The sequence below is a fragment of the Electrophorus electricus genome, chromosome 3 (assembly GCF_041902795.1).
Source record: "Electrophorus electricus isolate QZ-2024a chromosome 3, ASM4190279v1, whole genome shotgun sequence".
Lineage (NCBI taxonomy): Eukaryota > Metazoa > Chordata > Actinopteri > Gymnotiformes > Gymnotidae > Electrophorus > Electrophorus electricus.
This window is the reverse complement of record NC_137499.1, coordinates 19204707-19218001: the sequence shown is the minus strand read 5'-3', so window position 1 is coordinate 19218001 and position 13295 is coordinate 19204707. Positions and strand designations below refer to the sequence as shown.

At 39.3% G+C, this 13295-nt stretch overlaps 3 protein-coding genes across 3 annotated transcripts; all 3 read right to left on the bottom strand.

Annotated features, from left to right (window-relative positions):
• Positions 1-359: 359 nt before the first annotated feature.
• Positions 360-2716, bottom strand: LOC113579516 (forkhead box protein D2-like). Its single transcript, XM_027013515.3, has one exon. The coding sequence runs from the start codon at positions 2387-2389 to the stop codon at positions 1451-1453; it is 939 nt and encodes a 312-aa protein (XP_026869316.2). The 5' UTR covers positions 2390-2716; the 3' UTR covers positions 360-1450.
• A 1967-nt stretch (positions 2717-4683) lies between these two features.
• On the bottom strand, positions 4684-7697 carry zglp1 (zinc finger GATA like protein 1). Its single transcript, XM_081707670.1, has 5 exons — positions 6415-7697; positions 6071-6087; positions 5886-5975; positions 5133-5223; positions 4684-4816 (listed from the first exon to the last, which is right to left on the bottom strand). Exons 1-5 carry the CDS (start codon positions 7695-7697, stop codon positions 4684-4686), a joined length of 1614 nt encoding a protein of 537 aa, XP_081563796.1.
• A 940-nt stretch (positions 7698-8637) lies between these two features.
• Positions 8638-11537, bottom strand: fdx2 (ferredoxin 2). Its single transcript, XM_027013581.3, has 5 exons — positions 11334-11537; positions 10953-11007; positions 10577-10683; positions 9899-9986; positions 8638-9657 (listed from the first exon to the last, which is right to left on the bottom strand). Exons 1-5 carry the CDS (start codon positions 11518-11520, stop codon positions 9501-9503), a joined length of 594 nt encoding a protein of 197 aa, XP_026869382.1. The 5' UTR covers positions 11521-11537; the 3' UTR covers positions 8638-9500.
• Between the last annotated feature and the right edge of the window lie 1758 nt (positions 11538-13295).

Here is a 13295-nt window from a genome sequence, read left to right as displayed (position 1 = left end):
AGAGCTGTATTAGAGTCAGAGAAACATACAGTGCTTTGCCACTTATATGCGCACATTCTTATGTTTTTGTGTTTGTGTAATACAAAAGCATGGAAGAGTTGGCATAAGTCAATTGCCACAATAAACAAAAATATGACAAAACAGCACACACAAGTAATGCCCTGACATAACGTAATATCCAACAAAACTTTAAATTATGCAAGGTAAAACTCCCATAAGATGGAATACATTATTGAGGCATATCTACACATAAGAACCCCTTAAATATTAGCTGAGGTTTCAGACAACCTACTGCACAACACTGTCGAGTTCAGTTGTACATCATTTTTTGTTTTACTTAAAAGCAATAAAGACCAACATTTAATGAAATTAAGCAGGAACAAAATTTATTTAGTTAGTTGTTTAACCTTAATTAATCCAAAAAGATGTAAAATAAAAAATACAGCTGAGTTATTTATTTTATCAAATATATGATCAAAGCAATGTAAATACTTGGATTGGAGTCTCCTCTTATAAATGTGATGTGGTATCAAACAAATTTTCGTTGAAGGGCAACACTGGAGACTAAAATATCCTCAGATTTATCTTCCCTAAAGGCCCAAACGGGTTTACAATGAATCCTGTTAAAATAATAAAATAAATAAACAAAAAGGTCTACGAAACGTGTTTCTCAATACCCGATTGTCCTTTATAAAACGTACATTAAATCACGCTATGCTTTGTTTGTGACTTGTCAATAACGTAACCAAAAACCGACAGGTGTTCATACCTTAAATCAGTACGCTATACAAATTAGAACGGTCCTTCCCAAATGCATTCAAGAAACATTGGCGAAACTGCTGCAGAACATAAATGGCGCCAGTAAACAGAAGTACATAGAGCAAGCCTCCGGCTATTTAAATCATTTTAATTTTCCAACGTCAAGGCTTCAGAGACTTTCTAACAACTGCAGTCTATGAATTCGTAGTCTTAGTATTGCCTGATAAAAGATTCATAGCGTTTAGTGAAGGTTAAGACTCTTTAGCCCCAGAACACTGACTTCGGTTACTTTGACTAGAAAAGTATAATCAATTTATTCAGCACGTAGACCAAAAAGTTCCATTGCATTATACTGTCGAATGAATCTTTTTTTAATTATGACAAGAAATTAAACGATCAGACATGCAAATATCACGAGTAAAGTAAAACAACGCTGTTCATTCTCTTGTACCTCACAAAACATTATTTGACCAATTAAAACTGCATTCAACACTAAAATTGCACAGCTAACATCAATCTTTTTTTTAATGCCACAATCACTAAATATATGTTAAAGAAACTAAACTGCAAGTCAAAACGTATTTATGAAATGTGTTTATAAAATGTTTAGTTTTGTAAAAGCAATAATACCTCGGATAGGAGAATAGGACGCGAGACGTGTTTAAGATTATGTCTACTTGAAAGAAAACCATTAGCTACCAGCGTCGCCGAGACGCAGTAAAAGTTTACTAGCCAGCGCAGAGTTGTGAAAAGCTTGCAGTTTATGGTATTCCTGCTGAAGACTGTAACAAGCCGGCACTCCAGCTGAATGAAGACCGGCTGTCTGTAAGAACGGAACGCCTGGGACGGGGTTCGGGGAGCCTGCGCAGCCCGTGTCAAGTGGATCAAAGCCGAGCGAATGCGGCGGCGCTGGCAGGTACCCTTTCAGTCCAGCGTTTGAGGTTCTGGACAGGAGCGTAGATAAAAGGCTGCTGACAGGTGGAATAAGTGGGGCGCAGGACGCGCTCGGATGACGGTCCATTCCGACCGGATACAAGTCTAAACCAGGAATCTGCAAGGACGCGGTACCCAACGCGTAAGATCCGAGCGTGAAACCGGGCAGCGCGCTCAGCTCCAGTGGGATTTCCTTCGCCGTTCCGAGCGTGAAGTGCTGCCGCTTGAAACGCTTCCTCCGTCGCAGAAAGCTGCCGTTCTCAAACATGTCAGACGACATGGGGTCTAGCGTCCAGTAGTTGCCCTTTCCCGGATTGCCAGGTTCTCTGGGCATTTTTACAAAGCAATCATTGAGCGATAGGTTGTGCCGGATTGAGTTCTGCCATGCTGGGAACTTTTCTCGGTAATACGCGAAACGCTGGCTAATGAAATCGCAGATCTCACTTAATGTCAGGCGCTTATTTGGACTCTGAAGAATTGCCATTGTAATAAGGGCAATATAAGAGTATGGGGGTTTCACCGATGCTGCTCTCACGGAAGGGGAGTTGGATTTTGGTGTCCCGTTAACGTCAACCTTTTCTTTCTCCGATGCACTCCTCGCGTTCCTTGGTGGTGAATTTTGAATGATATTATCCGTGTTAAAGTCTCCAACAACGTCAATATCGGGCTCTTCCATGGAGCTTTTATCCAAGATCATAATCCGTCAAAAGATGCCACCTGCGTGCGACGCCAGGCTCACATCTGAGCAGTTTAGATGCTCTCGCTGAATGGATCGTCTTGGCCAAGTTCATTCACACACACACACACACACACACACACACACACACAAAATGCTTTGCCCAGTTCAAACCGGAGACCAAAGAGACCGTTATAGCCGTGCTCCAATTCCGCCTTTGTCACTCCAAGAGAAAAGTTTTATTGTGACAAGACTAGCAAAAACGACATTTATTTCGGTTTATAGGTTAAAACAAAAAACAAAACAAAAACCCCCGTCTTCCTTACTGAGAGGGGGAGAGTGTCTTAAGAAGGCTTTTTCCACGTAACCCTATCCGTTAGAAGATCAGGAGATGATGTCATGTTGCAGTTTTTAGGGAGAGACAAAACTTCCTACCAAAAATATCCAAGACATACAGTCCAAGCAGTGATCTTTGCAATTTACAGCCAATAAATTCTTTTTTTTTTTTAAATGCGCAGTGCCACGTTATTCTCCTTCATGACGCATTCTAAATGTTCAAAAATGTGCTCGTCTTATTAGACATTTTGCCGAAAAACTGTAGTAGTTTCCCCATTCTATGCGAATTACTATCGTTGTTTCATTTAGATTCTGATTTCGTTTTTAATTCAATATGTGGACATGTAAATCATGGGCCTAAACAACTTGCCATACATTTTATTGCTAGTTTATTTTATTCGAATATCAGCCTAAACACTTGTTCACAGCAGTGAGCTAAAGCCTAAATTTAGTTTTGTAGTAGAAACTGTCGATTAATTATAATTTAACAAATCATTTCCCAGAGGTTTCAATAATATACATTAACCTCTATCAATAGTTTTCATAACGGTAATACTTCCGTTGACTAAAGTAAAAATATTCCATCCCAGTGAACCTTTCCTGTGATAAACTAATATAGTTTTAATAATTAATAAGACACATTGATAGATCATTCCATTAAAAATCATACGTAAGATGTTGCCAACTAGGTTGTTATTTATTCGATTAAAACACAATGTGTTTGATATCGATAGGTTGAAATAAATACAAGTTAAACAAATGTAACTTTTAATTTCAATTTTTAAAGTCTTGCCACACAAGGGAATGATTTGCGGTACTCCCAGTCCCTGCTCACGTGTCCCCCCCTCGCTGCTAACACTGCAAATAAGACGATCCAAGTATTTCAAGAGTTCAATTCGCCTACATTTTACTAAGCACCATCGGTAGAGCCCATTTCATATTGACGTTTACCTTATACAGATCGAGTAAACAAATAGGCCTTAATAAATTAGATTTACAAGACAAGAGAAGCATGAACGCTGCATTGGTCTAAGATTATTTCCACGGATAGGCCGAGTATTACTGTAGATTCTGTAGATTTAAATATATATTAACAAAACGTAAATCAAAATGTGATTTTTTTTTTTAACTGAATCAATTTTCACAGAATAACTTTTTAAACAATAAATAAATCTCAGTAACTAATCCCATGCAGCAAATGCAAAAAATGCAAGTGGTCAAACAAAATTATAAACAAAAACAACAAACCAAGATGTGAGGTGAGGCACATGAATAAACAGACATACCCTTTAGGTTTAAATTAAATTACACACCTCGACAAAGCAAGCATAGTTAGGACAAAGAGCAGGCCACAGCTCACCTCTCTAGGAGGCACATGCCAAAAGGGTGACACCCGTATGAAAGTGATGACAGACTCAAGCATTTTAGAGGTAAATAAAGTTGGTGTAAAAGTTGACAGGCTGTGGTAGATACACACATTTGTTAATGTACTACAAAGACCATCGTTCATTCTAATAATTAATTCTTTCATGGAACTGATGAGAAGCAAGTCTTCATTTAGATGCAAAATATTTTATGTTAATTTTCACTCATATGAGACTGAGGGCTATCCCAGCAACTAATCACAGTATCTTGTAAATCCACATAGAATCAGGAAACAAAAGATTCTAATCGCTTCCGACAGCTTCCAACAGCTGGCCAAAGGGAGTCCGAGACATTATATGCATCTGGTTACATCTGAAGAAACAGATTTGTATGCTGCTTGCAAAGGAGACCCTGAAAAATTCTGCTGACACTTTTCCTTGTGTACACATTCTGCTGTGTCAATTCCAACCAAAAGCCAATTTAAATCCTTAAACTGATTAGAGTTCTACAATTCGTGAAACTGAAAACACATCCTATGACCATAAAAATGGGTAGACGGAGAGAGAACACACAAATACTTAATTCTAGCTGGGACTCGGTAACTCTAACCAGTCCTACCAGCCAGCACGCTTGTTCTGAGAGGAAAGTTGAAGAACATCTCCACACTTCAGACATTTGGAGTTGGAGTTGGCCTCCTTCCTGGGAATGTTCCAGCACTGCAGACAGCGCACACGATATTTCTTATACCTGCCACAAATAAAGGAAAAATCTCAACAACAGCCACAATCAAAAGGTTTGTTCATTCTGTGAATTTGGTCACAATAACCAAAAGATTAATAAGCCAAAGGAAAGGTGTTGGTGAAAAAGACTGATAATTTTATTATTGTTTTTTCTGTTAGTTCAGTCCAGTTGCACCTATATACTCAAATCTGATTTCATGTTGATTCGAGATTTAAATGTTAATTTGGGCTCAACTTAATGTAGCACTGAACTGAAAAGATTACTATGGACTGAAACCAGCTTTGTAGTATATCTATAAGGAGATTGATGTCTGTGTCCTCACCTGATTCCACAGGCATTGCAGAGTGGAGTACCATCTTCGGCATCTCGCCACAAAGGAGTCTTCCTTGTGCAACAAGACGCACATATTTTCTCTAAAGAGCAAGAATTAATGCCTGAATTAATCTGTAACCAACATCGGCTGCCAGTGGGTTTTTGCACCGTTTTACATACGCATTATGAAAAGAAAAGAAAAACTAATATGAAAAAAAAGCTGTTTGAAAACAACTCATCTGGAGTTATGTACATCCTTGCTCAAACTGCAGAAACATGTCAAATTCCTGTTTCATGATTAGGTCTTGCTTAAGTTAATCTACATGATAAAATTTAGAAGAAAAACAAACAAAGTCATGAATATATTTTTGTTCACAGATGACAAATTGACCTCAAATTTCTTTGATCTATTTCAGGGGAGTATGACAAGACCACCAGATACAACCCTTTAGGAAACAACATCCAAACCATTATGTATGAATGAAGTAACATTTTTATAGCAATTCTCTCAGAACCCAAGGAGGCTTTACAATCAACACACAGCTTTTACATCCAGTCACCGCACAATAATGAGAAGTCTTTAAAATACTTAACCAGATCTAACAAACCCCTACACAAAGTTTGAGAACTGTGTTGTGCACCTTGGCCACATCCTGCAACTGTTAAGTTGTGAAACTGATTTACAGTATGAATGACAATGTACGGCCCTGCCTTTCCTGAGCTGAAGTCAGCGCTCCACCTGCTGGTAGACGATGGCACTCACTGGAGAGGCTCGCTGGGTCACTTTCCTCTTCAGAGCTGCTTGTGCGCTGCGAGCTCTGCATCGACCTGGATCTGCTGCCTCTGCTCCTCCTGCCACGCCTGCAAAGCTCAGCACAGGAGAGAAGCAAGCACTGGAACAGGGTCCTCCTGCAGCTACACAGCATATGCTCACACACAGGGTACCTGACCTAGAAACCTCATCACTGTGCATCATTTTGAAATTCACAAAATAAGCATTATTTGAATTTTTATACATAATTTTAGAGCAAGTTCTTGCTTGAATTCTCCCCATTTAGTTCATAAATTTGTACTCTGATCCCCTCATCTGTTTCAGGTTAGTTAGAATTGAGAAAATACTATATGAGTGATGGATCACCTATACTCCTGAAAGGTACCCTGTAGCAGTATTTAGCCCCAAACTGAATTCAAACTTATATTCACTTTATGATTTTACCTGGCATATTGCATTAAGGGGGAAAAACTTCATCCAAAACTGATCTACACCATGCAAAGGGAAAAGCGTGACTTGCCTGTAATTTGAGGTGATGAGAAGCCGGCACTGATCCGTGTTGTGGTCCAGCTCTGTGTGCATGCTGAAGGTAACTCCCTGAAGCTCTGGGTCCTGGAGGTCAGGGCTGCGAGCAGGGTGAGCCTGCTTTCTGGGTGTGCGTCTATGGTTGCCCCATCTGGGCTGAGTAGAGGACACTGCCTTGGCCTCTCCAGGCTCCTGGGGCTTCTCATCCTTATTGTCTTCCTGATTATTATTCAAATCTGTTCTATACGAGGATGGACTGACTGCCAGTGATGTCTGTGGTGCATCTTTTGACACCACCGTAATCTCAGACTGTGGAGATTCATAGGCATTGGAAGTACACATGTTGGAGTCACCATCTTTTTCAACAACCAGAGACGATGTAAAGTCAATGGCACGAATCTCAGGCCCTGAGGATAAAGCACTGTCCATTTTTCCTTGTTCCTCTAATATGTGAAAGCTTGACTGTGTTGGGGGCGGATCACAAGGATTGACTTTTTTTGCTAGTTGTAGCATAGATGTTTCAATATGGAAACAGTTCTCAATGCTTTCTTCACTCACTATACTCGCACTGCTTGAAGGAAAGGTACTTCCTGTATTATCAGCTATCAGCTCTGCAAGATCATCTATAGCTTTGTGTTTTGTACTAATATTTTCCTGAGTTTGATTCACCAATAACTGATCAGTGCCATCTATAATGTGCGTCATGGAGAACCAAACATTAGTCTCCCGGTCGTGCTCAGCTGAGTCTCTTCTCAAGGACACATTAGGAGTGCTTGTGTCAAACAGAACAGCTGAAGGTAAAGAGGAACATTCCATAGCATTTACACATCCAGATTCAGCGTTACCCGTGATAAGCGCGAGACTATCCGTCTTAGTTGTGCGAGTGCAAGCGTCGTCTTCTTCATGTGATTGTCCAGAGTGCAGCAGCCTCTCACACTGAAGGTTAATAAGGCTCATCACCTCCCATGGGCTACTGGCCTGAACACTGCTCAGCATGGACAAGACTCCTGTCAAACTAGGCTGTGGTTTAGAACTACTAACTTTCTGACTTTTCTGGCTTAAAGGAGTAGAACTGCAAGATGATCCAGCTTTAGCGTTATCATGAATTCCCTTGGCACCCGCACTGTGCTGGTTAGCAGGTGAAGCAAGCTTGGTGGCCTCCTGAAGAAGGTAGAGGATGGATGACTGAGTTACATGAAGGTCTTCAGGACCCAAGTCCTCTCTAGCACTCTGAGGGGAATTTCTGAGGTCATCTTGAGTGTCAGCTCCTGAGCTCATGTTTCTTTGTTGGGAAAGACAGAATAACTTTATTAACCTATTATTCATTTTTTTTCGTCATTCATAGTGGCAAACAGGCTACAAAACCATGTGAACATTTTTATAGTGATCTTTATGATAGCCATAGAGGCGGTGCAAAGGTATCATAATCTACTTAAATGCCAGACAGAGACTTCGGACAGGCTACCATAAAAGTGCGGTTATTCGTTTTTATTAGAAAAGGAAAAATTTATCAAAACGCCATATTTACGACTGTCCCAAAAGTAGCCGGAAAAGATTATCAATGACTACTTGAAGCACAGTCATTAAACGAGGTGATAGATAGAACAAAAGATCTAATTTAATTTGAAACATCTTCAAGTACCACATTAATTCATCAGCACTTACCACATTAATCCATCAGTCAGATTCTCTGGAGAAATTACAATTTAAAGTCCGAAGTGACTCATAACTTCCTCGAGCCCTCTGTACCTCAGATTTCAAATCAAAAGCGAAAAGGCTACTAATATACTACGGTAACTGGATATACAAAACACCGCTAGCATTTTTTCCAACTATTTTTAATGCCCCGTCTTTCCCAAAGTGGGTTTAAACTGATCTATTGATCAGTGACCAAATTCATTCATACAATTTAACAAAAAGAAAACGCTTCACATCTCGATTTTTGTGAACCCAAAGGGCCTTTTTTCACTCAAAATTTGAACGCTTAACGTCACGTGGCGTGGGCGCGTCAGATGATCCTAAAACCCAGGTGTTGCTGCTTTCAGACCCCGTTCATCATATCCGTGGAGCCTTACATACCTGCTCATTTCAGTTGGATTGTTCTTATTTACCGTTTAACCAAGTACTTGCCCACGCTTGTTGTAGTCTCGAGTTATTCTGTTCTATAACTGCGTTAAGGTTTATTGTTCTTGTTGGCTTGAGTACAAACCACAATCACTTTGAGGATGCAATATTTTATTGAACAAATATTAAACATTTTCTGTAAAAAAAGAAAAAAAAAGAAAACCTACAGTAGGTGCAAGGCTATGTGTTGTGTACATTTTGCAGAGTAGAGATGGGCATACAAATGATGAACTAGTCCACCCCACCCGTGTTACAGAAAACATTGTGTATTTCAGTAGTGAAAGAAACAAACACGAGTGCACTCATAATACTGACGAAGGCAAAGTTCGACACCTAGCAAACATGCTTAGTTCAGTTAGTGTAACACTCCCATGGGATGCTGGGTCTGAATAATAGAGCAATAAGAACCTGTGCCTTGAAATAACATTTAGCCTACAAAATGTTTAATCCAACATTGAGATGAGATGAGATGAGATGAGATGAGATGGGGGGGGGGATGTTTAATAACTGTAATATTGAAAAATATAATTACGCATCTGACTGCTTAAAGAGGAATGTCCCTTGTCAAATTCTGAAATTATAAGACAGATCTGTAGGTTGATTATAGAATTTGCTGCTGTCAGTTTTCCAGCTAAGCAAAACATCCCCGTGTTGCTTTACAAATCTAGTCAGCTGGACAGTTTAACACAAGACCTTCAAGTGCCTTTTAATATATAGACACCACATGGTATTCCTGACCACATATCCCTGGAAATAATCCGCTGTTTCTTTTGAAAAAAGGCTAATGCCGATTTTCAAGAAATTATTCACCATTCACCAAACTCCTTAGACATACTTGCAAGAAAAATAAATAAGATTGAGGTTTAAGTTTTCCACATTTCTCTTCGGCCCTTTAAACGGTCATACTCAGAGTTGCAGATTTCTTCCATGTTTACTCTTCCTTCACTCCCAGCCCCCTCAGTGATGTTTGGGCACATGACCATCTACATAGAAGTTCCGTGTGACCTTGGGCAGGGTCAGCTCAATGCCATCCAGCTCAGGGGTCAAAATGATCTGGCAACCCAATCGAGAGTTCTCCTGTAGCATAGGGGCCATGTCCAACATGTCGTCCTCCCTTTCGGGATTAAAAGATGTGCGTTACATGCATACAACATAAAACATTAGTACTGATTTTAGTAAATTCTAAATAAACTCAAGATATTGCACAATAAGCAATGCAATATTTATGAAGAATTAAAAGCAACTTAACATTACTAATAACAGATGGCAATAACAGACAGTTTGAGCTGAACAACAAAAAAAAAAGATCAAATCTCAAATGGTTTGAGCTGAATAATAAAATGCACAAGTGTTACCTTTCATCAGGCTCAGGTAGCTTATCATAGTACTCATTATTTACATAAACATGACATGTGGAACATGCCAAGGATGCATCACAGGCCCCTAAGAACAAGGCAAAAAAAAAAAAAAAAAAACCAGGTTCAGAATTTGGACAAGTTCAAAAACCAGCACTGTAATCTAAGCAGAAACTAGTCAGCTCCTTTCATAATGACTGTGGCAATGATGATAAAAAAAAAATGGGAGTCTGTAAAATAGACTACCCTTAAACATTTGGATTAAAGTTGACGAAAAGGAGGAAAAAGTACTGCAAGTCTCATGCTGGTATTTCCCAGCACAAGTTTGGGCATTGTTTTAGAATTTGAGTAGCACTTTGTGTTGTCCTTCCACTCCAATTTAGCAGAGTACGTATGTTAAAACAAAATAACCTGAAGTAAAATAGGTCCTCTGACACACCAAGATGACAAAGGTGTCATCTGTATGGTCAACAGGATAGAAAAACAGGGCCCTGTTTCCCAAAATCATTGTAGTGCTTAAGATAATCTTACATGAGAGAGTGTTTGTAATATTCACCACCTTTGTAAATGTTTCTTTCAATGGTTAATTCAGAACCTTGTACCAGAACAGCTTATCAGCTCATCATAACTAGAAGAACAAACTCCTATGGCTATTACTGACAGAAATGTAGAGCTCACCTTCAAGATCGACGCCGTGCCTGTGCGCCAGGTATAGGACGTTTTCTCCTACTTTAGCCTTCACCGGGGTCCTCTGTCCAGACCGATCAATGTACACCACGTTAATGCTACAGCAGAAGGAAGTCAGAGAAGAACGACTTAAATTATTAAACATCGTCATACTTGTGCTGTACATAAGACGGAAAAAAACACTAAACACCAACTTTGTGTTGGGAGAGTTTTTGTGAATCAACTTGACTAGAACTTAGTCTCGAGAGTTTGTGTCATTTGGGACTAAATGAGGGGTTAACACATATTCCAGTAAGGTCTCACTGGCAAAAGGTTACAAGTTATCCGAGAAAAGGATCTGAAGTTAAACAGAGCTGAGGTGACGCACACATCCTCGTCTGGGTCTTCCACTTTAGAGCTTCCCTCTTCGCTCTGGTGCCGGGCTGAAACGATAAACCACGATATTTCTGTAAATTCAATGAATTTAGTTTTTCTTCACAAATAAGACATCTAACCTAGATAACCAAATAAAACGACCCTGGACGTTGCCAAAGTTATACAATGAGATTCCCAAACCACTAAGAACTTTATGTTTTCCTGTAACAGTGCTGAATTATCAATAAGATGAAGCAATACTGCTGTTTCTAAACTAAATAAACTAAATATCCAGCCTGCACATCTTCCTTTACCTATTTTTTTTCGCCAAAAATTCAAACAGACCTTGAAGCATCTTAGCCTGCTAGCTAGCTAGCCTTGACCATCAACTCACTTATCGACGTCTGTAGCTGTCTGTTCGGGGCCGAGAAACGGTCGATCGACCGGCTCCTCGTGGAACCCAACATAGCTTTATTGCAGATATTTAACCGATTAAATGGGCAAATACTGCAATCAGGTGCGACTTTAGCGAATCTCGACGTCAGTCCCACGCTCGCCCGGACAGCAGCGGCTGCCGCCATGATAGTGTTTTGGTCACGTGATTTCCAATTGCCAATAAAAATCGAATTAAATAATAAGGCTTACATACCTGTGCTGTTTTTCGTTTTTTATTACATCTGGGGTTTTTTGTAAATCCTGAGTCCAAGTTATGCTAAAGTGCAACTAAAAGGTAACAAGGTTAATGACGAATTGATCTGAGTTGTTTTGAACTATCTTAGAATGAATTTACCCGTATGTGCCCTGCGTGCATTTTACCACCACAGGGCGCTACACAACAAATGAAAGGTCCTACGGGTTGGACTGCGTAAGGGGCCAAAAACTAAAGGTTCTTGCAGTCTTGCAGGCATATCTCCCTTTCACGCTACAGTACACCCATGTGCCTATAACCTCTCGAAAGAGAAACCGCGAACACCAGTATTTCATCTTACATTAACTCTTAACGCCAACTGTATTTACCATTCCGTCTGGAAGACTATATCAGGGTATACAAAATCACGTATGTGATTGTATGTATTTGCATCTAAAACACTACATAACACACAACATTGTTCCATTCTAAACATTATTCCAGAAAACATTAATGCAAATAAATATTATTTTAATATGGGAACAAAAGTAAAAAACTTGGTTTTCCTATATTTATATTGACTACATTTATATATGCATGAAGAAAATTCCAGGGAGTATCTACAGAGTTCTATAAACATGTAAAGGCTGTAAAAACATAGTAAACATTGCAGTGTGGCATACAGGGTTTCCAAAGAAACAGAATGTTTTGGAGAGATGTCCTTTATCAGCTGTGCAAGCTTTGTTTCTCTGGAGACTGTATGGACAATACTCCAATTTTTACTACCTCTACAAAAATAAATTTAAATACCAAAGATTCAGAATAAATCTCTCTCTCTCTCTCTCTCTCTCTCTCTCTCTCTCTCTCTCTCTCTCTCTCTCTCTCTCTCTCTCTCTCTCTCTCTCTCTCTCTTTCTCTCTCTCTCTCTCTCCTCAAGTAATCAAAATGAGAAGCAAATCCCCTTTGGCTTGGATTTGTTCTTGGTCTCTGCAGTGAGTCCAGCAATATAGTGAATATTCCACAGTGAATACGATGAATCCTCAGTTCTGATATGACATCAAATGAAGCACTGCTGCATGCAGAAAAAATTCAGCTAAGGGCAATTTCTGCTAGCAATCATACGTTTAACACCCACTTCCTATATCACAGGGCCCCTGTATGCAAAGTAGGTCCTGAAACCTAGTGGCAGTGTGCTGTGGGGGGTCGGTGAGAAAGCTTGCTCAAGAACAGCCTTTTTTTATCTCCACATTGTGAAGTGCAGCCTCATATTTAGCAGCATGATTCATAATCATAAAAAAGCAAAATAGGTCAGTACTTTCCCAAGGTAGATTTAAGGATGGTGAAGGTTTAGAGTTTACATGATTCAATTCACTAAGAGATTTCACAAATTTAGAAATATAATTCTGATGATTCTACATTTTCTTAGGTTTTTTCATTAGATTAAATGCCACAGTCCCAATAACAAGCTTTGATGTATATAATGCTTTGTATTTCTAAAAACATTTGACAAAAATAATCTGAATATTATCTTATTATCATCTATTATTACTCTCCAGGCCTCCTACATTACAGTGTTTGTGTGTAAAACAGATTTGTATATGTGTGTAAATACATAGGAATTTGACTTATTAGACAATGAGAAACAAATGTATATGAAAGTGTGTGTGAGGGGTGTGTGTATGTGAGCGAGTATACACGTACTCTCCCTTCTTTTAGCTTCACATGTTT

Bases quoted from the DNA above. Each gene is read 5' to 3' on its own strand.
- zglp1 (XM_081707670.1), bottom strand. From the start codon at position 7,697: ATGAGCTCAGGAGCTGACACTCAAGATGACCTCAGAAATTCCCCTCAG. The intron at 5,224-5,885 runs GTGAGTGCCATC...CTTGCTCTTTAG, and splicing joins TGACCCAGCGAGCCTCTCCA to AGAAAATATGTGCGTCTTGT. The intron at 4,817-5,132 runs GTGAGGACACAG...TATTTGTGGCAG, and splicing joins TGCAATGCCTGTGGAATCAG to GTATAAGAAATATCGTGTGC.
- fdx2 (XM_027013581.3), bottom strand. From the start codon at position 11,520: ATGGCGGCAGCCGCTGCTGTCCGGGCGAGCGTGGGACTGACGTCGAGA. The intron at 9,987-10,576 runs GTGAGCTCTACA...CCTTGTTCTTAG, and splicing joins GCACGGCGTCGATCTTGAAG to GGGCCTGTGATGCATCCTTG. The intron at 9,658-9,898 runs GTAACACTTGTG...TAATCCCGAAAG, and splicing joins CTACCTGAGCCTGATGAAAG to GGAGGACGACATGTTGGACA.
- LOC113579516 (XM_027013515.3), bottom strand. From the start codon at position 2,389: ATGATCTTGGATAAAAGCTCCATGGAAGAGCCCGATATTGACGTTGTT.